The sequence below is a fragment of the Rhinolophus sinicus genome, chromosome 18 (assembly GCF_057876585.1).
Source record: "Rhinolophus sinicus isolate RSI-liver-muscle chromosome 18, RSI-T2T, whole genome shotgun sequence".
Lineage (NCBI taxonomy): Eukaryota > Metazoa > Chordata > Mammalia > Chiroptera > Rhinolophidae > Rhinolophus > Rhinolophus sinicus.
Window position 1 is genome coordinate 8,044,597 of NC_142518.1, and position 27,328 is coordinate 8,071,924.

At 42.5% G+C, this 27,328-nt stretch overlaps 1 protein-coding gene across 2 annotated transcripts in view; it reads left to right on the top strand.

Moving 5' to 3' along the window:
• Positions 1-269: 269 nt before the first annotated feature.
• The window catches only part of EGFL6 (EGF like domain multiple 6), a 52,666-nt gene continuing 25,607 nt past the window's right edge, over positions 270-27,328 (top strand). Inside the window, exons 1-4 of one of the 2 annotated variants that reach the window (XM_019746249.3) lie at positions 270-826; positions 18,616-18,728; positions 23,770-23,862; positions 27,046-27,165. In XM_019746249.3, the coding sequence (XP_019601808.3) occupies positions 753-826; positions 18,616-18,728; positions 23,770-23,862; positions 27,046-27,165 (400 nt within the window). In that variant the 5' untranslated portion in view covers positions 270-752. The remainder of the gene's footprint in view (positions 827-18,615; positions 18,729-23,769; positions 23,863-27,045; positions 27,166-27,328) is intronic. The other variant, XM_019746250.3, reaches the window with a different exon arrangement.

Below are 27,328 nucleotides of genomic sequence, written 5' to 3' on the forward strand. Positions count from 1 at the left end.
GTATTCGCAGGTATACAGTTCATACCTTATATTCTTTCCTTTCAATTTTAATATTTCTAGTAACTAAACCCATTTATGGTAAGAAGAGTTCAAAAAGTTTTGGAAAGGCCTTGACGAGATCTTATTACCTTATTCATGAGACTCATTTGACATCTGAAGCCACCAAGGAGTAAGATGAGAAAAGGGGTGTGGGTGTTCAGGAAGATGATGCCAGCACGGCGTTTAGGACAAAACCTGAACGGAAGTAGGACAGAAGTGCTATTCTGAACCAGCATCCTTCGTTCCTGCTTTGATTTCTCAACGAAATTCTTAAATCCTTGAGTGCAGGTATTACTGAAACCTGTCCCATGTCTGAAAAAGACGGCGATACGCAGGGACTGACGAGAATGAAGTGAACTGAGTCTGGGGGAAGTTTCTCGGTGAACCGAGCGCGGAGGATGCGCGGGTAGTGCTGGAGGCGGGTCCCAGCCAGATGTGCACGGCCGGCCCGCCCTCCCTCGCGCACCCGGTCCGCTTCACCCGCAGAGGAGCCGCGGAGCGCCTTGCCAGGGCGCCCCCACCTCTCCTGAGGCCGCGAGTGTCCCAGCTGCAGGGCCGGCCTCCCCTCCCCACCCGCGGGGATCGCGCCTGGAAGAGCAGAGGCCCGGAGCGGCCAAGGAGAGTGGAGGCAGCGGCCCCGCTGCGTCCAGGTCCCGCGCCCTCCCGGGGGGCAGGAGGAGGAGCAGAAGGCCAAGGCAAAGTCCCGCTCCAAGATGCCGCCGTTCTGGGCACTCGCGCTCCCACTGCTGCTCCCCTGGGTGGCAGGTGGATTAGGTAACGCGTCCAGGTGAGTGTCTAGCTGGCGATCGGCCCGCGCCTGCGCTCCCCCATGGGGCCCCTTTTCTTTGTCCCCCATCCCTCCGGACACCTCCGCGGATATGTGCGCGCTGAGACGGAATTTAACAAGGGCGCCAGGTTCGCAGCACCCACGGGCTTTGCACCAACCAGTTCCCTTTGCATCCGCGGTACCCCACCGTGGGTTCCGGGAGAAGGGAGACTGCACGCAGCTCGGTAGGTGCGTTCTGGCTTGGTAGTCTGCAGACATCAACTGTGGGGCCAGGTGTGTGAGGGTCTGCCTGTGGGTAGGTGAGCCACATCTGTGCCTGTGCCGTTTTGTGTTTTCCACCGTATCCGAAGGGCATCAACTGATTGTCAGTCACTAGTTTTTCTGGAGAAGGAGGGGAAAGAAACTGGGGATGACACGACACGAACTAAGTGTTTACTGTTGGTGGGCTGAGCCAGCCGTGAAGAGGGGTCCCTCTACTCAATGGCTTTCTGATTAGGGTTAATGAACTGGAAAGAAAGGACATGGTTGTCAGATGAAATCGACTCATGCGTCTTGCTGTGACAATTCAGAATCTGAAGCCATTTCTTTACTGCCAGTAAGTTTTTCTAAGCCCTGAAACTTAGATTTTGCAGAGATCTGCAAAGCCACTTAGTAAATTCACACTTATATAGTGCTTGCTGTAGTTAGGCCTGGCATTGCTCTAAACACTTTAGGACTATTGACCCATTTTAAGCCCATAACTGCTCTGTGTGGAAGGTAATATTATTATCACCCGCCTGTTGTAGAGAAGAAAAATTAGGCACAGAGAGGTGGAGTAACTTGCTCAAGGAGGCACAGCCAGTAGGTGATGGCCCCGGCATTCAAACCCAGGCAGTCTGGCCCAGAGTCCCTGCTCTTCGTCAGTCATTAGGGCAGCCTTTGGGGAACCACTCACTGGAAAAGTTTTCCTGGTTCCCTGTCTGTGATACTTTGCTTTCTGAGGTGTGCCCTAGAGCAGGCTTCTGCACTATGGCACTGTGGCACTAGTGAACTTTGAGGGAGAGCTGTTCTGTGCATTGTAGGATTTTTAACAGCAGCAACTGTGGCTTCTACCCACTAGATGCCAGTAGCAACCTCCCCAAGTTGTGACAACCAAAAAATGTCCCCAGACACCCAGACATTGCCCAAGGTCCCCTGGGGTGGGAGGTGGGGCGTGGGGGGAGAGTCACCTGCAGCTGAGTGAGACTCACTGTGCTATTGAGAGTTTTTAGCTGGACAATTCCTGGAGAGAAAAGGCTGAGAGCCTTGGTGTGGTGCAGGCTTCTTAAAGGTACAGGCTTCTTCTGTCTTCGACTTACAGAAAAAACACCTTTCGTCAGTCTACCACAGTATTAAGGGATTTTGAAATTCAAAGAGAACAAACCTCAAACCAGGTTCTTAGAATGTATGGTCACAAGTTTCAATTTCCTTTTTGTGATCAAAATGTGAGCAGATGTCATTCGCTCATAATCACGTTGTCCTGAGACGTTGGAGCTTCCTGTGTTGCTAGAAAGCCCCTTAAGGAAGACAGAGTGCTCTTTGGAAATGAGATTGCTAGTTCATTAGCAGCCAGCAAACCGACCTCCAGGAGCGTCACTTTCAAAGTGCCACCAAATTAAACGAAAAGCCAAAAAGCCCCCAAATAAACCAAAGAATATTAAAATGGAGAATTTGTATCAGGATTCTGCAGCTTTCAAGATATGAAACCTGGTTTCTTTACACAGTATCAGGTTCATGAGCGGGTGTGTTTATTATCTGCAGCATGCTTGGAAATGTCAAGTGGTCAGCTCTTCAGGAACTGCCCAGAGCCGTGTTTAATCAGCTCCAAACTCTGAGTTACAGGCAGCACATTAACAGAAAAGGCAAGGCATTCACTTTGGAAAAGTATGTCTACTGGTTATTTCCTGAGGTTTCACAGCTTATAGCAAAAATTGTCACTGTTATAGAGAGAGATTTTTAATATAAGCACCGGTTGTTTTTTTAATTGAAACACTGCACCATAATTTTAGCGATGTAGAAAATTATATGCCTCTTAAATGGTGCTTAGCACATAGTAGACAGTTAATACTCATCAGATGAATAAACCATTAGCAGTGTGCATTTCTGTGATCTTAAGCATCAGAATTTGGCTTTAACCCTAGACTTTTTTATGTTTTTGGGCATTGGGACAATTTAGATACTCTACACCTATTAATACTTTGTCTAATACAGTAAATACAGTAGCCACTAGCCCCTTGTCACAATATTTGAGTACCTGAAAGGTGGCCGTCCAAGTTGAGATGTGCTGTAAGTGTAAAATACACATCGGATTTTGAAAACTTTGTATGAAAAAAGAACATAAAAGATCTCACTAATCATTTTATGTAAGTACATGTTGAAATGATAATGTTGTGGATATTAGATAAAATATGTTACTGAAATTGATTTCATCCGTTTCACATTTTGAAAAATGTAGCTACTAGGAAATTTTAAATGCCATATGTGGCTATTATTTTTCTATCGAACAGCATCAGTCTGGAACATTTATTGATCTGAAGTTTGTCTCCAGTGTTCCAGGTCCTAAAGCTGCCATCTTTTTGCCTTGGGCACATAAGATAAATATATTAACTTTGCTATGTTTGAGATTCAAGTTTGGAGCAACTCCCTACTTATAACATATTTCTGCTACATAGTTTTTCTCTGTTGAATTCGAGTACAAACAATGTGAGAGATGAAGGAATGATTGGGTTTGTGCAGAGGGTCTGCATGCATGGAGAGAGTCCTGCTTTCTGCAAACTACACCCTACATAGAGAATTGAATTTTCTCAGAGCCATATTAAGGAAATGCCACTGTAACCATTTGCAACAAACTTAGCTGCTTAAAATAACACAAACTTATTCTCTTACAGTTCTGGAGATCAGAAGTCCAAAGTGAGTCTTATTGGGCTAACATTAAGGTGCTGGCAGGGCTGGTTCCCTCTCAAGGCTCCAGGGGAAAAGGGCTTCCTTTTCTCATATAGCCTTTAGAGCTTCCCAACAGTCCTTGGCTTGTGACCACATCACTCCAATCTCTTCTTCCTTTGTCACCTTGCCTTTTCTCTGACTCTCAGTCATCTTCCTCCCTCTAAGAAGAACCCTTCAGATTATATCAGCCTCTCCCAGATAATCCAGGATGATCTCCCCATCTCAAAATCCTTAATTTGACCACATCTGCCAAGTCCCTTTTGCCATATCAGGTAAACATTCACAGGTTCCAGGGATTAGGATGTGGACATCTTGTGGGGAGAGGGGGGGTTTATTCAGCTTTTCACAGGAAGCCTGAGCTGTGAGTCTGTTGTTTTTAGACTTATGGACTAGACTTTATTTTATTTTTAAACATAATTTTAGTGATTTGTGAATGGCTGCCATGCCATTCATTTCTTTATTCTTAAAACGAGAATTTGTGGGAATATACCCAAAACTAAAGAGTTGAGTGTTTCTAGGAAATAGTGACCATGAAATGTCCAATTATATCATAGAAGTCCTTTCTGAGCTACCTTATTTTAATAGTTTCATTGGCTTAGAAGGTATTCAAGTCCTATTTATATGTAATTTATGTGCATAAACCAAGGTTATGTAAACATTGAATGAGAATAAGTACATTATCTAGCCTTCATAAACCAGATTGGCATTCAACAAATATTGTTGAGACACTACTATGTGTCATCACTTAGCAGTGTGATTTCAATCAGTTATCTCATCAACCCTAAGAAATGGGTAGTGTGTCTGTTTGACAGACAATGCGATGGAGAAACTTGAAGAAATTAGATGATTTCCCAAGAACTGCATTTGATTTGGTCTTCTGCTCTAAGAGCAGTGACATTCCACATACAGGCATACCTCATTTTATTGTGCTTTACAGATACTGTGTTTTCATTGACATTGAAACAAGACCTTCTACCAGCAAAAAGATTAGAACTGGCTGAAGGCTCAGGTGATGGTTAGCATTTTTTAGCAATAAAGTATTTTTTAATTAAGGCATTGTTTTTTAGACATAATGCTATTGCACACTTGGTAGACTACAGCACAGGGTAAACATAACTTTTGTACGCACTGAGAAACCAAAAAACTTTGTGACTCGCTTTATTGCACTGGTCTAGAACTGAACCCATAGTATCTCCGAGGTATGCCTGTATTCCAAATGTATTTCCCCCCAAAATTTAACACATAAAAGCTGACATTTTTACAAAGTGCTTTCTCACACATTATCACCAGTGACCCTGTTTAGCTTGACTCTTGCCCAACACAATCAAGGGACGTGTGTAGAATAAGTGGGGAATCTCTACCCTCCTTCCTTCCTCTCTAAGTTTACATTCTCTCAGAATCTCTACCCTCCACCTTCCTCTCTAAGTTTACATTCTCTCAGAAGCAGACTCTGAGACCAGGATTCAAGTGTACATGGTTTATTTGGGAAGTGACCCCAGGAAGTTCTAGTAGGGACAGAAAAGGGAAAGAAGTTTTATCAAAGTAAGTTGCCACTGTGATTTAATCCTGTTTGGGAATTCTAAGAGACAGTAGGACATGAGCCTCAGAATGTGAGTGAGTCCACCTAATATAAAACGGAGAAAAAGGCGTATTCCAGTGCTTAATTTGTAGTAGATGTTGCATAGGAATAAATGAATGGCTGGCAGGGTAGATACATACTTGCAAAAGGAATGCAACAGGAAGGCTTTGGCCCAAGATACAGAATGGACTGGCCAGCATCTGTGGTCATGAGCCCAGTGGCTGCCAAGAGGCAAAGAAGGCAGGCTGGAACCAGGTTGCAAGGAGCCCAATATACCAAGCCGAAGAGTTTCGACTTTGTTCTGAGAGCAATAGAGAGCAAAGCAGAGTATCGCAGGTTCTGTGTTCTTTAAAGATAACCTGGTCATGACTAGTTCATGCTCAGAATTATCACACAATTGCACAGAATTGTCATTTAGGTAATGAGCCATAGTTTAGTTTAATTGGCAGCATCTTTTCTTTCGTAATATACCTAATAATAGTGTGCTTATAATTCGTGGCATCTCAGATTTGAGGAAAATAAATGGGAAATTAAAATACCAAAGTAGCAAATATCTATAGAAATATCGTCACCTTACTCTTTAAGTATTCTCTTTGCTTTGTTTCTGGACACTGTGTGTATTAGTTATCTATTGCTATTCAACAAAATACCCCAAAACTTAGTGGTTTAAAACAATATTTATTATCTCACACAGTTTCTGTGAGCCAGGAATTCAGGAGCAGTTTGAAGGGGATGGGGCTTGGGGTTTTTCACAAGGTTGCAGCCAATTGTTGGCCTGTGCTGCAGTCATCTGAAGGCTTGACTGGGGCTGGAGAGTCTGCTTTCAAGATGGCGCACTCACATGGCTGTGGGCAGGAGGCCTCAGCTCCTTGTCTTGTGGACCTCTCCATTGGGCTGCTTGAGTGTCCTCATGACTTGTCAGCTGACTTCCCATATAGCAAGAATTCCGAGAGAGAACAAGGAGGAAGTTGCAATGCCTTCTATGTCCTAATCTAACAAGTTGTCCTCCCTCATTCCCACCATATTCTCTTTGTCAGAAACTAGTCACTAAATACAGCCCCACATAAGGGGAGGGGAGTTAAGCTTTATTTTTTTCTAATTTTATTTTTCAATTACAGTTGACATTCAATATTATATTAGTTTCAGGTGTACAGCATAGTAGTTTGACATTTATATAAGTTACCAGGTGATTCCCCCATAAATGTAGTGCCCACCTGGCACCATTCCCCCATAAGTGTAGTGCCCACCTGGCACCATACACCATAGGGAATATAGTGAATAATATTGTAATAACTAATTACAGTATTATTCACCATATTCCCTATGCTATACTTTGTATCCCCATGACTATTTTGTAACTACCAATTTGTACTTCTTAATTCCTTCACCTTTTTCACCCAGCCCCCCCCAACCACCCTCCCAGCTGGCAAGCATCAGTTTGTTCTCTGTATCTGTGAGTCTGTTTCTGTTTCATTCGTTTGTTTATTTTGTTTTTTAGATTCCACATGTAAGTGAAATCATATGGTATTTGTCTTTCTCTGTCTGACTAATTTCACTTAGCATAATACCCTCTGGGTCCATCCATATTGTTATAAATGGTAAGATTTCATTCTTCTTTATGGCTGAGTAATATTCCATTGTATATGTGTACCACATCTTCTTTACCTAATCTATTGATGGGCACTTAGGTTGCTTCATATGTTGGCTATTGTAAATAATGCTGCAGTGAACATAGGGATGCATGTATTTTTTTCAAATGAGTGTTTTGGATTCTTCAAATAAATACCCAGAAGTGGAATTGCTGGGTCATAAAATAGTTCTATTTTTAACTTTTTGAAAGGCAGGATATCAAAGAAATTTTGGATGTATTTTAAAAGCAACACAGCACACACACTTGTTTTCCTTCTGCCACACTCGTTACCTCCTTCCTTCTCAACTTCTTTTACCAGTCCCCATGTCCATAGAGATCAGTTTCTGACTCTATTTTATTCCTATCTATACCCTCTCCGGGTGATCTTTGCCGTCCTAGTGCTTTCAATGCATCAAAATATGAAGCCCAGGCTCTCTATTTTTGACCCATCCATTGGGATGTGTCACTGAGTTTAGGACGTCTAAAATGAATTCTTGATTAACATCACTACCATGTCTCACTTGAACGCCCTCAATAGCTTATTTTGCCCCCTCCAGTCCACATCCCAGTGTTCCTCTTAAAATGTAAATCAGATCATGTCAGCCGTCTCCTTAAAACCCTTCAGTGACTTTCCATGGGATTAAGAATAAAATCCATTCTATTTAGAATGGTGTGAAAGGGCCTGCTTGATCTAGCCTTGCCTATTTCTCTAACTCCGTTTTATATCATTCTCCGTCATGTTCACTATGAATGAATGAATGAATGAATGAATGTGATAGAAAATAAATGTAGCTCTCTTGATAACACTGGCTTTTTCGACTACTTTCCCTTCCTTGTTTCACTTCCCTACTCCCCTATTGATGTTCCCTTCACCTCATAAATAAACCACTTGCACTCAAATCCTTGTCTCCTGGTCTGCTTTCGGGGGAACCCAAACTAACATACTCCTCCATCTCCAATTTCCACCTAACTCCTGAGCTTGGAAGATAAGTGAGAGAAATAGAGGAAGCAATGAGAAGTTCCCAGTTCTGCTAAGTTTTGCCCTACCACTCATGGTGTGGGAAATTTGAAGATGCATCAACACACACTAGAACCGAGGAGCTTGATAGTCTACATATCCAGGAAGGTGAGATGATTTGGGGTATCCCTGAGCCTGTTCGACTTAGACTCTGTATCTTGAAGCTAGATGGGAACCCTGAATTAATCTTAACTGGTTAGGTACAATGGACTTGCCATACTGGGAGCTATGATGAAAACAAAACAAAACAAAAATCAAAACCAAAAAACCCCTCATGGTTGGACCTTGTTATCCCTATTTAGAAAAAAAAATTATTTCATTTGTTTGGCGATATTTAAACAGATTTAAACATCAGTTAAAGAAGTTTTAACTTCTCAATTTGTCTTGGAGAATATCATGAAGTTTCCTGGAACCTGACCATAAACAAGCATACTAAGAATTCTGGCACAGCATATTTTTGCAGAAAATAAGGAATCCCATGAAGAAATACTATACTACTTCCACAATCACTGGAATGTTTTTAAATTAACTTCAGCTGTGCAGACGGTGATTTTCTGATTAATTTGATCAATGTAGACAGCAAACTGTATGATGCATTAAAGGAACTCTGGGAAATTTAGCATTTAGTTCAGACTCCCGCAGCTCAGGGCCTCCTTTCCACAGAGACTTGCTCGCCTACATTAATACTTCCCTCCTCAGGACCAGGTTCTCTGGGCCTTCGATATGCCAAACATTGTTTAGGAAGAGAGATGTGTGAGCGAGAGAGAGAGTAAGAGTGAGAGTGAGCAGCTGGTCAGCCCAGCCAGACCTCCCAAGGTGGCAGATCGTTTCAGTCCAAGATCAAGAATTCTCTGTCTAGGTTCATGAACTCCTTTTTATTGATGACCCCAGATTTATCAGGTTCTATGGGGTTGAGTCAGTCCAGCCAAATGTATAAAATCTCATACTCAGACATCTATTAAATTCTGATGATTGATACAATGCCTTACCCATGCATCCTTGATATGCCAGAATGCAGTGGTCCTATTTTATGCATTTAAAACACATGCTTCACTAAGTGTGGAACTAGGTGCGCTTCATATTGATAACTCTGTAAGATTTTTTTTTTTCTAATGAATGGATTCACATATAAGGGAAGAATCATGTGTACTAGACTTTAGGAAAAGAAAGAGTTCTTTGAAATACTATTGTGTTGATCAGAGTAGGCTAACTTCTGTATCAAAGCATCTCAAAATCTCAGTGGCTGAACACGGTAAAAGTTTATTTCTTTACCTGCTTCAAAGTCCAAGGCATGGTTGAGAGACTGCTGCATGCCTTCACCTAGGACCAGGCTCTATCCCTCTTGAGAGGTGCCATCTTCCTCGAGGTCCGCAGAGTGCTCTTTATTCAATGGGTTGATGGAAAAGGAGCACGTCACAGATCCCATGAGGCTTTGTGAGCAGACTTGGAGGTGGTCACCTACCTTCCATTGGCCACAACCAGTTGTGTGGCTCCACCTAACTGGGAAGCTGGCTGGGAAGTATAGTGTAGCTTTGTGCCTGGGAGACACAGACATGGATTTGATGAGTGCTTAACCTTCTCTTCCACGATCGTTAAATTGCAACATACAAAATCACAGCTATTTGGCCATTTGTAACTTAAAAAAAAAAAAAAAGACAGTTTCATATAGTTTAACCTAATAATTTATGTCCCTTATCCAGAATACTCACAATCAGATATTAAAGTAAAAGAATAATTGAATTAGTGATGGGAAAGTTTGTGAGTGGGCGTGGAATTAGAGCAACGGTAGGAGAGATTGCTGGGAAAGTAATCCAAATCATTTGCTAACATTAACATGGAATGTCATGCAAGAACTATTTAGAAACTAAGAGTTAAAGCATTTTTTAGCCGTTTTTAAAAGATTTTATAAGATAGTGTGCCCTGCTGTTATTGTCAATGTCATGCTTGCCAGTGCTGGATTTCTTTCTTCCCCTCAACAATATTGTTTCAACTTAAACAGAAACATTTAATAATTAATTTTATTTTTATTCATAATTTTAAATAGCTGCACATGTGCATTAAAAAAACGCAAACATAGAATGCAGAACTGGGTTTTTGGTGTAATAAATCAATATCCTCTGGCATCTATAAATCAGCGAGTAATTATTAGCAATTCTATTCACTAGTGACTTCCCCCCTTTAAACTAATTTTCCATTTTCATGACCAGATGTGGAATTTGATGATCAAACCAGTAAAGTCCCATTTGTGGCTGTCCCTTTGAAGCTGTCTCTCAAAACTGGGTGAACACATGATGACACACCCATTAATTAAAAGGCATGTTGCTCATTTATGGACTCGCATGGTTCTCTGACGGTTTCTCCTTCAGTGTTGTTTCAAGCTGCTTGGTCCTCTTTAGAAAATATGCACGGAACATGTCGCTGCATCCACAGAGCAGCTGAAGGTGGAACTGGTGTTTTCTGATTATGTAGTTGCCCGAACATCAGAGTCTATTTTATAATTCCTAATCATGACTTGGTTCCTAACTATTGTTTTTATTTTTTAAACAAATGAGAGTAAGGCTAGGTTTAATGACAAATTTCTGGTATCTTCTAACTTGAAGATGCATTTGTGACTGGGGAAGGAATTCCTTACAGTGAATAAGAGATCTTACTTTATTAACAAGTTTTTGATGGCCCAAGTGTTAGTCATTAACATTTTGGAGAGTTTTACAAGTGATACTTTGTAGCATGTCAAAAAAACGATGACTTGGGAGAAATTAATACACCTCAGATTTCTCAATTTCACCTTTTCACCTACAGGCAAGCATGTGAAAGCAATAAAACTCAAGAAAGAGGATGTCTCTGGAGAATTGTGGTAATGTGCAAACAGTATATGAATTTCATCTTCTGGTAACTTTCTCCTGTTAGTTAGTTAACCCCAGGCAGTATTCTGCATAATCAAAAGTAATTGACTTTGACCAATGCATATGAAATGGGTTTGCCCACCTGTGCAGGGGACTTTCACCGAAGTTTCTAATTAGACTTTTGGAAAAAATATCGTATTTCAACAAATTTCAATTTGTTTTGTGTGATTTCACATCTAATAGTTTTAGTAATCTTGTTGGCGCTTATTAAGTTCACCATAATTCTATGGAGGCTGTTTCGTGTTGTGTAAAATCCTTGATATTTCTAATTGCTTGAAACCCTTCCATAACTCTCTGGAGCTTTCAGGATGAACAAAATGTTTCACATGGACACAGGCCTTTTCTTTCGGGCCTCTGCTTATCTCCCTGCTCTTTTTCCATCGCACTCTTCTCTCTGCTTCCCTTCCCACTCTCTTGCTCCAAACACGTCACTTTCTATGCTCGGGTTTATAGGCCACCAATTCATGTTCTTAGTGGCTCCATCCTTGGCACAGGCTATTTTCTCTGCCTAGAACACCTTCCCCACTACACGGATTCCTCCCATTTCCATCAGTCACCAGAATTCATATCAGGCCCCATTTCCTCCAGAAAACCCCTCACCTACTCCCCTACCCACCCCCCAACCTAACAACTCCTATATCTTCTCCCAGCTCCTGAGAACTCACCCCTTTGGTAGGATTCATCATGTTGGAGTATAATTATTTGTTTACTTGCCTATCTTCATCCTTAGACTATAAATTCTTTGCTGGCAGGGGCAGTTCTCATATACCTCTAGAGTCTTACTACCTAGTACAGTGCCTGACATGTGTTGTTATGGAATAAATTTTGGATGAACAAATGAATAGATAGATGGATGAATAGTATAAAAGAAGAAAAATATAGCTCTACCCTCTAGGGTTTGGGCTGAGACTCCCCCATCCCAATAAAAGGCAGATTACAAGAGAAAAACAAACAGAAGTTTAAAAACATGCATCCCTCCTGTATACATGGGAGAGACCCAGGAAAACTGAGACGGCCCAAGCCACCACCTTCCATACCATCTCCAGCTAAGGTAAAAGAAGATGTGGGGGTGGGGAACCAGTTCTGGGAGGTGACCAGGCAAAGCACAGTAGACAAAGGTCAGGCTGTTATGCAGATTTAAGTCCTAGCCTTCTCGATTGATGAGAGTTTCTAGAGATTTAAAGTCACCTCCTCTTCCTGGTACAGTGAGGGTGACCCCCTTACAAATGGAGATTTCCCTTATAAATATAAATGCCTCTTACCAAAGGGTAACTTCTCGGTTTTTAGAGCTTATGTCTGCTGTTACTTAAAAATAATCAGCCCAAAGAGTCATATTTTGGGGTGGCAGATTCTGCTCCCCTTCATTAGTTTGGTGAAGTGTGTTCTCTCTGACTTCTAATATCAATGAAAAGTCACCCAGTCTTTCTTGGCCCTAGTTTCTTCATGTGTAAATGATAGATTAGGCCTGGATGCTATCTAAGTCACTTTCCTTAACGTGAAATTCCACAACAATCTCCCCTTACATTGAAAATTGATCCCTACTTACATTAAAAAGTAAAGTCACGTGAAAACTAGCAGCCATGAGACCTCCAACAACTGGGGGCATAATTGACAGAGGGCCCCACCTACTCTGCTCTTGAAAATCCATCTTCACATTTGAGCGAGGCCATGCCTCCTTCTAGGCCGAGCTTGTCAGGGATACTACGGTGTTTCCCCCAAAATAAGACCTAGTTGGACAATCAGCTCTAATGTGTCTTTTGGAGCAAAAATTAATATAAGACGTGGTCTTATTTTACTATAATATAAGACCAGGTCTTATCTAACATAATATAAGACTGGGTCTTAATGTTGTTATTTTCGGGGAAAGAGGGTTAGTCAGACCCTTTTGTGGGAAACACTGCTCTCCTCTGAAGGTTGACTTTGGCTCCTGGATTCCCCACCAGCATGGCCAAACCTTCCTTATACTGCACAGCAGTCTTGGGTACTTCCACCCAATCTTCTTTCCCTCTCTCCTTCACTCAAGATCAGACTTCTATGGTGGGTCAATGGCTCTCCCAGCCTTCCCCAGCTCCCTTCCCATTTTCTCTCACAGGCCTTTCCCCTAATAAAATCCTTTCATGCTTAATTCCATCTTGGCTTCTGCTTCTCAGAGGACTCAGACTAAAGCAGAAACCTACTTCTAACTGAGATGTAGTTAACTGATTATGAGTCAATAGCAATTTTCAACTTTATACCTTATTCAACACATCTAATAATATTAATCCTGCTGCTAGTACTATTAAAAATAATAAATTAGGGAGCATTTACTGCATTAGTCACTGTCCCAAGCCCTACATATATTAAATCATTTAATTATCACAAAATCCCTTAAGGTAAATACTTTTGTTAGTCCCATTTTAGAAATGAGATAGCTGAGGCATAGGAAGGTGAAGTAACTTACTGCAAGTCACAGGTTAATATACAGTAGAGACAGGATTCAAACTCAGGAAGGAGACCATAGTCCTAACCACCATATTTTACGGCCTCTTAACATCAGAGCTGATCCTGCTCTTTCTAGAAACACTGTCTGCATTTGACTTTCCTGACACTGTACTAACCTGGTGTTTCTTTTACCTTCCTGAGCATTGCCTGGGTGTCTTTCTGGATCTTTGTCCTTCTTCGCCCACTTCTCATATGCTAGTTTCCTTAGGGCTCTGCCCTAAGCCTCCTTCTCTTCTTACACACATCCATTCTCAGAGATTCAATAACCAACTACCTGCAGATGTCTCCCAAATCTCATCCTGCTTCCTAGACTCTGGCCCAAATATCCAACTTCCTACTCAACATCTCTCCTTGGTTGTCTGTCCGATGAGCCCTCAAAATCAGCGTGTCCCAAAGAGAATCCATGATTTACTCTCTTCCCTAACATGTTCCTCCATCCACATTCCTCATTCCAGAAATACAACACTGCCGTCTATCAGATAATGTATCTCTCTTGCTTTCCACATCCAATTGGCCAGAATATGATCTCCACGAGGGCAGAGATCTTCTGTCCCTCTTGGTTTCTGTTGAGCGTTTGGAGACTAACCCAGTGTCTGATACATTGTAGATACCCAACAAATACTTGTTGAATGAATGACTAATACACTATCAAGTCTTTTGGATCCACCTTGAGTCCATCCATTTCTGTCCACCTCTACTGCTACTGCTCCAGTCCAAGCTACCAGAATCTTGCTTCTGAGCCAAATGCTCCATTCTGCCTCCCTCCAGTCCATTTTACAGACTTCTACCATGATAAGGGAAATCTTCTCAAATAACCTTCCCACCTAAAACCCTTCAATGCTGTCCTTTTGCCGTTAGGATGTGAGGCCCAATTGCCCTCACAAGACCCTCTGTGATGGAGCCACTGCCCACCTTTTGAGGCTCATCTCCCTCCAGTTGTCCAGTCCTTTGGTCTTCTATTCGTTCCTCAAGCACATGCCTGGTGTCTCTTACCTCTTAGCCTGCACTCACTCTGCCTGTAATATTCTTGCCCTCACTCCAAGTGGTTCACCCTGTTCATCTTCAGTCTCATTTAAAGTCTGCACCCTCAGAGAGAGCATCTGCATCCCTTTGAACAGATTATGTGTCTTTGCTTTAAGCTCCTATAGCTGACTATGTTTAATGCCTTTCTTACCCTCACCTTCTCGTCTGAAGCTCATTACCAAGGACTCTGTCTGCCATGCTCGTCTTTGTACCTAGCAGACTGCTCAATACACAGCAATGCCCTACTGAGGATTAAGCTGGGTGGTTTTTTTTGTTTTGTTTTTGGGTTTTTTTGGCATCAAGAAATAGGTAAGGCCCTTCCTATTGGAGTTGGGGGCGTATTGCTTGCAAACCTGCAGTCAAGAAGTCGGCAGGTCATATCTAAGGTTTTGTTGATAGATTGGACTCTAATGAAATCAATCACACATTTGTTATACAAGTATGGAATTAAAGTCCCATAGGCAATTTCTCCCATACAGCGTTCCTGTTTGTCATGTTTTCTTTTTTAACTGCAACTCATGTGTCATCTCCGCTGTGACACCATCATCCTCTTTCCCAGGCAAAGTTAATTCCTCCCACCAGTCTGCTCCCCGAACATCAGCTCCATGTTGTTAAAGGAAGAGAAAGCAGAATTGGGCACATCGTCGAGGTTTATTACAGGCGTGTATGGTCAAGGAACTGACTCTCTGAGGACCTAGATGGAAGTTTTTTTGCATTACCTTATTCACTAAGGTATGGGGATAGCTGTTTTTACCAACTAGTTTCAATCTATGGTTCAAATATGAAGGACATGAAGACAAATTACCAAATTATAAAATGGGCAAAGGACCTAAATAGACCTTTCCCCAAAGAAGGTACACAAATAGCCAGTAAGCATGTGAAAGATACTCATCATCATTAGCCATCAGGGAAATGCAAATCAAAATGAGATAGTACTGGGCCGGCCCGGTGGCTCAGGCGGTTAGAGCTCCATGCTCCTAACTCCGAAGGCTGCCAGTTCAATTCCCACATGGGCCAGTGGGCTCTCAACCACAAGGTTGCCAGTTCAATTCCTCGAGTCCCGCGAGGGATGGTGGTCTCCGCCCCCTGCAACTAAGATTGAACACAGCACCTTGAGCTGAGCTGCCACTGAGCTCCTGGATGGCTCAGTTGGTTGGAGCACATCCTCTCAACCACAAGGTTGCCAGTTCGACTCCCGCAAGGGATGATGGGCTGCGCCCCCTGCAACTAGCAACAGCAACTGGACCTGGAGCTGAGCTGCACCCTCCACAACTAAGATTGAAAGGACAGCAATTTGACTTGGAATAAAGTCCTGGAAGTACGCACTGTTCCCCAGTCCTGTTCCCCTTCCCCAATTAGAAAAAAAAACACAAAGAATCCCATTAAAAAAAAAAGAGAGATAATACTTCTCACCCACTAGGATGGCTGTAATCAGGAAATGAACACTAACAAGTGCTGGTAAGAATATAGAGAAATTGGAACCATTATCCATTTCTGGTGGGTAAATAAAGTATATAGCCCTCTTGGAAAACAGTCTGACAGTTCTTCAAACAGTTAAACATACAGTTATCATATGACCCAGCAGTTCCACTCCTAGGAATATACCCAAGGAATATACCCAAGAAAAATGAAAGCACGTATTCACACAGAAACTTGTACACAATTGTTCATAGCATCCCTATTCACAGTAGCCAAAAAGTGGAAACAACCAAGTATCCATCAGCTGGTAAATGAATAAACAAAATGTGGTCTGTCCACACAATGGAATATTACTCAGCCATAGAAAGGAATGGAGTACTGACATTTGACACAGGATAGATGAACCTGGGAAACATGCTAAGTGAAAGAAGCTGGACACAAAATGACCGCATAGCGTATGATTACATTTATGTGAATGTCAATGGGCGAATCCAGAGACAAAAAATAGATTTGTGGTTGCCAGGGGATGGAGTGAGGGGAGAATCAGGAGTAACTGCTATTAGGTATGGGGTTTCCTTTTGGAGTGGTGGAAATGTTCTGGAATTAGATAATGGGGATAGTTGCATAACAATGTGAATATCTTAAAACCCACTGACGTGTACACTTTTAAATGGTACATTTTATATGAATTATATCTCAATGTGTAAAATGCTAAAAAAAAAGATTCTTGAGTACATCACTGTGTTTGGACCAGCACTTATTTCCTCAACATGCTTTATGTTCAGTAGTCCATGGTTTTTGTTTGGGTGTTGTTGGTTACACACAGACTGGGTCAAGATTATGGTTTTCCTTGTAGAATTGTTCATAACATCCAGATTAGATTCCGACAGATGGCTGTATTTCTTCCCAGTCACTACCCTTTCTGAGAGCATTGTGAAGCTGCTTACCATGCTGCTCTATACTATAGCGTATCTATTTACAATAGACTGTGACCTTAAGAGAGCAAAGATTGGGTCATTTTCATCATTCTGTATGCCTAAGACAGCTTAGAATACAGCAAGTGTTCCATCAGTGTTTCACTTTAGTGCAGTGGTACTTAACTCTGGGTAGTTTTGTGCCCCAGGGGACATTTGGCAATACCTAAAGACATTTTTGGCGACATAACTGGAGGGGGAGGTGCTACTAGCTTCTGTAGGCAAAGCCCAGGGATGCTGTGAAACATCCTACAATGCACAGGACAGCCCCAACAACAAAGAGTTATCTGGCTCAAAATATCAGTCATGGAGAGGTTGTAGAGGTTCAAAAATCCTATTCAGAGGTTGACTGAATAACTTTTAAGTCCCCCAAATTAATTCCATTAGAGGATGAAAACAAAGTCCCTTTGAGAAAAAGTAATAATTAAAATCATCCTTGCATTTTGTGTTCTCAGTTAATGAAATGTCACAGATCATGTGTTTGTAACTCTTAACCCAATCATCAAGTTGGTGGGAGAGGCAGATCAGGAGGGAAAACTGCAAGGTTCTTTAACTTCCCGACCTTGACTAAGACGTTATTAGCTTGCATAAAATTCAGTCCTGCAGCAGAAAGCACGTGGTAAAATGTGCATTGCTTGTCTGTTAAAGAGCCCGGGAAACATTTTACAGTGTATTTAATATGCGTGTGGAAACAACCCTAGCCCTCCATAAAAATATACAACTCAAGTCTTTTCTGCCAGAATCTGGCAGCAACCCTGTCCCATACGAGGTCACTAAGTATGTAAACATGCAGCGAACACTAAGGGGCACTTGGTGGCAGGGCTCACTTGATCAGGGGTCGGCAAACTGCATCCCACAGGCCAAGGCTGGGTGGCCCTCTGCTTTCATGTGACCCGTGAGACTGGTTTCTACCTTTTTAAATGGTTAAAGCTAAATCAAAAGAATACACTATTATATGACACATGAAAAGTATATGAAGTTCAAATTTCAGTGTCTATAAAAAAAAGTTTTATTGAATACAGCCACGCCCATCTGTTTACTATTGCCTGCGGCTGCTTTTGCAATCAGGCAGAGAGTGTATGGCCCACAAAGCATAAAATATTTACCATCTGGCCCTTTATGGAAAATGTTTGCCGACCCCTGCTCTACAGTTAAAGAGTTTAGCGAATTGTGTTTCCAGGAAGCAGTGAGGAATGAGAAGGTGCCTGGGCTGGAATCCCGCCCACTGGTTCTGCTGCGGGAGCCTCTTCTCCGTTGGGCTGGACTTGCCGCATCTGTAACATGGGAAGCCTTTGCTGAAGTATCTGGAGCCCTTCCAGGTCTTACCTGACTATAGTGTGTGGAGATTCCAGTTTGGCCAATGGTTCCCAGGTGGCCAATGGGGTAACAATGCAGTGCTCCAGTCTGGGACACAGAGGTACATTACCACTCTCTGCACTAAAACAGACACAGACTTGGGGAGCCACTGTGTCTCTACAGGACAGACTGGAAAATTGGCTATGAGGTTCATCAGCAAACTTTAGGCCACTTTTCTGTGAGCTGGTTTTATAGATTCCGCAACCCAATCCTCTTAAAACACAGAAGAAAAAAATGAACAACACTAATTATTGCAAGTGCTGGCATGGGATGGTAGCCCAGACTGGCCACCCGAAATTCAGGTTTTTAAAATTGAATTTAGCACTTAGGGCAGGCTTGTTGAAAAAGCCAGGTAATGCCATCTCTGCTGCTCATTTAGTAGCAGGGAAGGTCTCTGTTGCCCTTTCTGTTTTCTCAGTACTGACATGTGGCTCTTTATCCACAGTCCAAGCGATCACGGGTTGTCGGCACCAGCTCTCCAGCCTGGGGTCTGTCGCTATGGAACCAAACTGGCCTGCTGCTATGGCTGGAGGAAGAGCAGCAAGGGAGTCTGTGAAGGTAATTTTATAAAAACTCAGACCACCCTGTGCTCGAGGGCTAGGCCAGGGTCTTCAGCATTTTATCTGTGACACTGTAGCTCTCACCAAAGCCAGGGGGTTCCTCAGCAGAGAGACATGGCTAACTGCCAACATCCAAACTCGAGGTTCCTGTGAGATGTCTTCCTGTCCAAAATGTGGCTGACACCATTATGCTACACATGATTTGTCTTAAGAGACCTGCCTTGCCACTTTTTTCTGTCGCTGTCTTAGCAAGCATGACTGGGTTGTTTATTATTATTTCTGTTTTAATCTGAGTTGGGCAAAAATAGGTCAATAAATACCTCTCTCCAATTATAATTTTTTCCCAACTGATTTCTAATGAAATACACTTTTTAATTATGAATCACCCAACCAGTAGGCTTTAGTCACAAACATGAAAGTAAGCCATTTACTTTATAATTTTGTTACTCACATTTGAAAGCCCATTGTGCCAGTTTCTAGCTGGTTTCAAGGATACATGATATATGCAAAGATTTTAAATATTTTTCTGATTTCTGTGTACAAATTTCAAAGTAAGGAACCACAATTCATTTTAGATGTTGTTTCTCAGACCATGTGTTAGGAACTCTGAGAGAGTCCTCTGATAATTTCAGGAGGGCTGGGGAGGACAGGGATTTGCATAGAGTTTTGTGGCATTTTATTTTTTATATGACTTTTTTATATTCCAGCACTCGCAGTGTAGACGAATCAAATCTGCATTCATTCTTCCCAGCTGACCGTCTGAGCTGAGGCGTACTCCTTCAGGGCAGAAATCTGGCCTTACTGTCCCTGTGTTCCTGGGTCGCATATGCCTAAATCTCAATTTCATCTGTTAAATGGGATACACACACGACTGCATGTGCCGTACACTTTAGGTGTTGGTGTGCCTCATATTAGATCGTAAACTGTAAAGCACAAACAAATTGGCTGTTTTTAAGAATAACAATGCTACCTTCTTTCTGATGGTCTGCCCCTGCCCCAACCCCCTCCTCTCTATCTGGTTCAAAAATATCTGGATAGACCATAGATGAGGGCAGGGCTTGATAATATCCTAAATCTAGGAAACATTGGAAGACACTGATATTGCTCCTACATGCTCATTACGCAAAACCTCCCACCATCACAGCTTCTTTGTGACTAGTTGACAGGAGTATGAAGATACTTGAAAAAATATTTGAAGATCATTTTTGCCCATCTAGATAAAGAAAGTTAGACATCCCCCTGTGACTTTGTCAATTAGAGGGGTAGGTCTTCACACTGATAGTCATGATCAAAGCATTGTCTTGAGAACCAAAATGATGTGGGTGACCTTGGGCAAGGTCACTGAGTCTCCGTTTCTTTTGCAACGTGGAGAGAGTATTCCCTACTTCAGGGGTAAAGAGGGTGAGCATTAAAGGGCATGCTATTCACCTGGCACACACAGAAAATGCCTCATAAATTACCCTCAATTCAGGAAGGGCTAATAACTCATCACAGACTTCTGTTAGAATACCAGGTGATGGAGGAATTAAGTGTTGCTTTATTCTTTTTCTAGACACAACATAACACATTTTTATTTGAAGTCAGTCAGGTGGAAAGGGGCAAAAGCCAGGTCAGACACATGATTTGGAATCTCTTTTACAGTCACACGAACATCAGCACCTCCTGCCATAAAACTTGGCGTGTTTCTGGTGAATAAATGAGGGTGAGCCTTGGCTGTTTGGAAGGGCTGTTCTGTAACTGGATCAGAGCAGTTTGGCCATGGTGCACATGGCCAATCACATTCTTCATGCTTTTGTGGACGCTACGATACCATAGGCATGATAGAATTTAAAGCAAGGTGTTAAAAGAGCAGCACGGAGTGTTCAAGCAAAATGCTCACTATGCACGTTTGGCAGGCTGAAGAGCTAGTCAGCACCCCCACTGCCCCAGTCAAATGTTCAGGTTAATACCATTGCCATGAATTTTATATCTAAAATCTCTGTCATAGTTTATCCAATTTGCATGGCCCTCCTTGACAGCAAAGTCACAGGCTCCTTGAAGCACCAAATAACAGTGCGGTTAGTCCCTGATTGGCAGACCACCGACTTCTAAGCCACAGTGTGGGCTGCGTGGTAATGGGACCAGAACTCGGGTCAGCCTGCCCAAACAAGCAGAGTCAGACCCCAGCCTGTGAGACCCCAGTCCACCCAGGCCTTCACCTCCATCCGTCTATTCACCCTTCCTTCCTCCAAGGCCCTGCCTAAATGCCAGAGATTTCTAGATGTTGGTCTCTGCTCCTCAGGCAGGATCTGCTCAACTTGATGTCATTAACCTTGAAATGTACATCATTTAGCCAGATGGGCTAAAGAGTTGTCTATGAACAAATCCCTAATGAAAAGCTGCAGATGGAGGAGTTCTGGGGAGAACGGAACAAGAGAGCTTTACTTGGTCTAAGGCACACTTGAATTTCGGGCCATTTTAGACATAAACTGAATTTCCCTGTGCTATGGATTGGCTGTTGAAATTTCAGATCTGAAGTTACTATGAATTGAAAATATCTTTCTGGAGTTTGACCTTATAGCAGCAAGAGTATTAGTCACCATTTCTCCTGTGTTCTATTTGGCACTGATCCTGGGCCTTCCTATCTGGACCACATTGGAAATAGCTTTCCAGGGAACAGTCAGAGGTCCTCAGGACTTTCAAAAAGTCAAAGATTACTTTTCTAACATCTAAATTTAAAGCTACATCTCCAAGTAGTTATGTACAACAAAATAGACACTGGAAAGATCAAATTGTATCTCTTTTGTCTCCAAAAGTGGAAGAATTTTCCTGGGAAGCATTTCCCCCCCCACCTTCTCACTTATGATTTATTCAGAGCCATAAAATGTTGCCCTGTTAAAAGTTCTACACCTATTACTTTATTTACTATTCAAAACAATTTGAGTATCTAACTCAAATAAGTTCACAGTACTATTAAACACAGCACAAGAAACAAAGAGAGAATGTTTAAGTCCGTGTTCTAAAGGCGCTTAGAATCAGGTATTAGATAGAAGCCAAATATATGTCTAATTATGTAAGAAGGTAGAGACTGATCGATTTCACAAGGGAAGCCCGCCAAAGTTTCATGGCCCTCTCAGAGTTGAGTGGAAGTTCACATGTGGCTGGAGAAATCTGTGAAGGGTTCTGGAAGAAGGGACTAAGCAAGGTAGTCCTTGAAGGATCTGAAGGACATTAACCACTGGAAGGAGAGGGAGGGGTGCCCCAGGTGGGGTAACAGTAGAAAGGAAGAGGCAGAAAGCACAGAGTAGGTCTAGGGAATGGCAGGCAATCTAGTTTGAGCAGAGTGGTACCTATGTGTAAGGAACAGAGTAAGCTAAGGCTGCAAAAGATGGTGGAGGCCAGATCACAGTTATGATTCCTGTGGCTTATTCAAGAGGCAGTAAAGATTGTTTGATGACTTCTGTACAAGGCGTGGCGTGATCAGACCTATGGTTTTGGAACATCAGTTTAGTCTCATGTCCGACAGCAGATTTCCTAGGATCAGAGCCTGTAAAGGGGATTCATGTGCAAATAGTCTCCAGAGGGGTGCTGTCAGGAGAAATCTGTAAGGGCATGAAGGAACAGACAAAGAATCTGGGCAAAGCTCTCTGACCCCGCAGGGAGCCTTGGGGTGTTCACTGCACCACAGAGTTTGTCCTGCCCAGAATCCAGGGGCTAAGCTATTGAACTCCTGTATCATCAAGCACTGGTCACAGGCAGTGGCGGGGAAAGCGGGGAGAAAGGAAGTGTGGGGTGTAATATCTGGGCAAAATGATTCCCATTAGCTAGATAAAAATTTCTTCAGTGAGCCATCTGGTGACAGGAACAGGGATAGGATGTAACTGTCTGGTTTGGGGACAAGAAAAAACAGATGACAGATTCTTATTCCAGGTAACTCGGATATGAATGGTGACATTAATATAAACAAGGGTCTGGGGTGAAGGGGAAGATGCTGGGGTCTGTAGGAACAGGCTTGTTTAGAGGTGGACCTACTATGAGCCATGGAATCAATGGGCAGAGAAGTCAGCATTCCAGGGCAAATGCTGAGTCTTGCTTTTGTACCATGACTACTTCCTGAGCTCCTACTATGACCCAAAAACTGCTGAGGGCCTTTGAATCCCTACGCCTCTTCTCTCTCTCATTATTTTTTTTCTCTCCCCTTCTTTGCTTTGGGTTTTCCCATTTTCCTATTTTTTCCCTATCTACTGCTTTTTTTCCTTATCTCCTTCCTATGAGCTAGACTCAGACTTTCCAGCATCTTTGGAAGGAAAAAAAATCTACTTTTTTTCTTGCCCCCAATGCAATCAGTTAAGCATCCTGTCCTTGTGTTTTCTCCCACGAGTCCATTCAGCAAACAAATATTGATTGAGTGCCTAATTTGTGTCAAGTGTCTGAATACAGAATAAAACAGAAAAACAAATCCTGCCTTTGTCATGCCATCATCATCATCATCATTAGGCCTTTTGTTCCCATCCTTAGGGCTAAAGGTAGTGCTTCCCCATTTCCAGTCTGTGGGTTGCTCATTTCTACTGATAACACACAGCACGCAAAAGATTTTGGTCATTCAAATGGAAAATAGGACAGGAAATATGGAAGCAAAAGAGGCAAGTGACAGAAAGAAAAAGAGGGCTCATAACACTTTCTTCAGGAGTCTCTTCTAGCTCACACATTATACTTCCTTTATTAAATCTTTTGTGTTTACATGCAAAACTGGCTGATTGTGGTCTGGGAGGCTTTCGTTCTCTTTGAATGGCACTGGAGGTGTGGCAGTGCTAAGCAAAGTTAAAACAACTTGCATCATTGGGGTGGAGGAATAGTAGGGTATGATCTAGTTTACAAGGAAAACACTTTCCAGTATCTTAAAGGTGAAAACAGACCAGAGAGGAAGCAAACCATCCCTTATATGTCCCCATGGGTTTCTCTGCTATACAGAAGGCGGCTGAGTTTGACACGCGTGTGTTTTTCTGTGCTAACTGCTACTGTTCTTTTATCTTTGTTCAAAACACCTTTTCTTTTCACAGCTACGTGTGAACCTGGATGCAAGTTTGGGGAGTGTGTGGGACCAAACAAATGTAGATGCTTCCCAGGATACACCGGGAAAACCTGCAGTCAAGGTCAGTCCAACAGACCAGGGTCCTAGTACAAACCTACCCTAGACCTTTCCGAAGCATTTCCATCACTGCACCTGGGCTTGTGACACAGGAGAGTGCTCAGAATTTCATAGGTTTCAACTCGAGACATCAAATGAAAGTGGTTTGAGAACTAGAATTTTCAGTCAATATCTTCTCCCAGAAAAATGGAAGTAATTCTGATGCTTTTCTCAAGATGTCAGATAAAAGGTCTCTTTCTCTAAACAAATACTTTTATTGTGTTTTTAAGCTAGCGAAGTAATGCATATTTTTCACTAACAATATCGAACAATGCAAAAGGATATAAATTAAAAAGTGAGTGTCCACCCTCAGTCCCTGCTCTAGCCGTAGTTAACAATTTGTCCTACCCCCCTGCGGGCCTCTTCTGTGATAGTACAGACCTCAGTATTTCTCATGGGCATCTTTCCGTGGCAGCATATACAGAGCCACGTCATACTGTTTAAGCCTGTGTCCTAGTCCATAGTATGAATGCTTTCATTATTTATATAAAAAATACTTTAACCACTATCATCTAAGTTGTCTCCAATGATTTGCCAAGCTAAATCAGATAGCATTCAGTGTATATCCTTGCACCTTGAGTGGGTATTTTTATAGAATAAATATCTAAAACTGGAATTGTTGGTTTGAATGATATGCATATTTTTATTGTAATTGACATTTTAAAAGGCAACTTGTGGCTTTTGTCAAAGACTATTTAGCTGAAAATATTAAGGAGTTTATTTATAATATTGAGAATAGTGGTTCTCAATCTAGGCAATTTTGTCCCCTAGGAAGAGTTGCCAGATAAAATACAGATCCCCAGTTAGGTTTAACTTCCAGATAAACAAATAATTTATGCTCCAAATACTGCATGGGAGAATATGTATACTAAAAAAAAGTACTGGTCATTTATCTGAAATTCCAGGCGAACCTGGGCATCCTGGATTTTCATTTGCTCAATCTGGGAACCTTACCCCAGTAGACATCTGAAGATGTTTGCAGGGGTTACCACCAGCATCTAGCGGGTAGAAACCAGGGATGCTGCTACTTACAGTGCACAGGGCCACCCCCACAACGAAGAATGGTTTGGCCCAAATGTCAACAATGCTGAGATTGAGAAACCCTGGCATGAAAGAACCTGCAACAATTAAGAACGTGCCCCCAGTCCTATAATGCAGTTGAGCAAAGAGCTGCGAATCAAGTTCAGCTGCCCTTGAAAAAGGCTGCCAGGGTCCCAGAAGGGAGAATGGAGTTGCAGAGAAGGGCAGGCACCCACTGCACGCTGCCATGCCCAGCCCTTGCCCCAACCCCAGAGGTTAGCTGTATACACAAACAGCGTCTCTTGGAGCTGCCAGCCCTGCAGCCTGAGAGAGGCGTCCCTCAATCTCCTATGTCCTACCTCCAGCGTAGAGGCCAGTGCCCTAAGGTGCTTCCCAGAACCGCAGCCAGCTGCTAGAGAGAGATGCGTCCAAAATCATGCTCTCTCTCATAAGTAATAATTCAGCTGTCCCCTTACTAGTGGTGTCACACCAGAAAACCTATTTTTCCAAATGTCTTGGATTCTCTACCAAGATACCTTCTGAGAGATTTGGAATAGAGAAGATAATTTTCATGCTGGTTGTCAAGTCTCGGTGAAATATTAACATTAAGGGAGTGGCCCAGTTGGCTCAAGTTTGAGACTGTCTGTGTTTCCCCCACAGCCTCTCTGCCTCGGGGCAGCCTGATCAAAGCCCATATATATCCATTAATGGCGACAGGCCTCAGTCCTCCACTGATGTCTTTCCCAAAAATGCTTCTTCCAAGAGACGAGTGAGGCCCAAGTGTGGGGTATTCCTGGATTTCCCATTGTGTCCAATCAGCTTTCTTCAACTTCCTCTTTTGACGTGGTTAGGATCCTTGCGGGAGATGGTAGGGTTCAGGGGATAGACAATGGAGAGGGGCTTTCAGATGTCTAGCTAGAGCGTTGGAAAATCCCCATATAAGGTCCTTTTCAGAGGCAAAAGTGGCCACTTCCTTTTTTCCAAGGATGCACTTTGCCTGCTGCCATGCTGAATTTTTGCCTTAGGAGGAATGTGGTTGTTTTCTAGTTCTCTATCTTCCTTGAAGGGTAAAGACAGGAGGTACCCCCATGACAGCATTTGCAAACACAAGCCCCTCCACCCATGGTCACTTTCAAGGTTTTATCTCCTTCTGTATCATTTTTCATTTGAATAAAAAAATTATTGATTCTTAATGTTTATAATTTTTTTATAAAACACTGCAAAGCACAGAGAAGAAAGCCACCGTCAATCTCACCAACTGATTATTAGCATTTAGAGCACAGCCTCACAGCCTTTTTTTTCCTGTTCTTTTTTCTTTTTCTTTAATTTACAAATTTGGTATTGAGGAGCCTTCTAAAATGTTAACAACTGAAAGGAGGCTATGCTGTTGGCATCTGTCATAGGCTGTTTGGGATTGGCATTAAACGTAGTATGATCTAAATTGTTTATTGATAACTTTTTACTCAAGCAGTATACACACAGAACTGTGCATGTATCAAAAATGTACAGATAAATGAATTTTCAAAAATACCCTTGTAATTGGTATTCAGATCAAGATACAGAAACTTCACAGCCCACCTGGAAACCCCTCACACTCCCCTCCAGTCACTTGCCCCCACCCCCAACAAGCAGCCATATTTTGGCATCTCAAACCACAGGTTAGTTGCACCTGGTTTTCAATGTACACATATCCAGCTTCTTCCACTCAGTCGTGTTTGTGAGCTTCATCCACTGTTGCTTGTAGCTGTACTGTGTTCAGTCTCGTTGCTGTGTAGTATTCCTTTGAGTATACCGGTCATTTATCCATCCTCCTGTTGGGAGTTTTTTGGTGAGCTATATCCACGTTTCTGTTGGGTAAACACCCAGGAGTGGAATTGCTAGGTCTTGGGTCTGTCTAGATCTAGATTTAGTAGATTCCACCAAATAGTTTTCCAGAGTGGCTGTTCCCACTGACAGTGCCCCAACAGTGTACGACCATTCCATTTGACCCACATCCTCACCAACCCTTTAATGCAGGTTGGAGGAGAGGCGAGTCATGGCCCCATGTCCAGGGAAGCCAACTCCGTTCCACATCTGGATGTTTCTTGATTCAGTTTACCTTTCTCCATGTTCTAACTGCCCCTTGCAGATGTGAATGAGTGTGGAGTGAAGCCCCGGCCATGCCAACATAGGTGTGTGAACACTCATGGGACCTACAAGTGCTTTTGCCTCAGCGGCCACATGCTCATGCCAGACGCCACGTGTGCCAGTAAGTTTCAATATCTGGGCTGGTATCAGTCAACCTTTGAGGCATGACTTTGCCATTTGATGCTTGGGGAAAAGTTACCTTGAGTGATTGAAAAAAAAACACAAACTCTAGCATCGCCCCAGGCTAAAATACCTGTGAGCACTGTTTTCTTTAATTGGGGTAA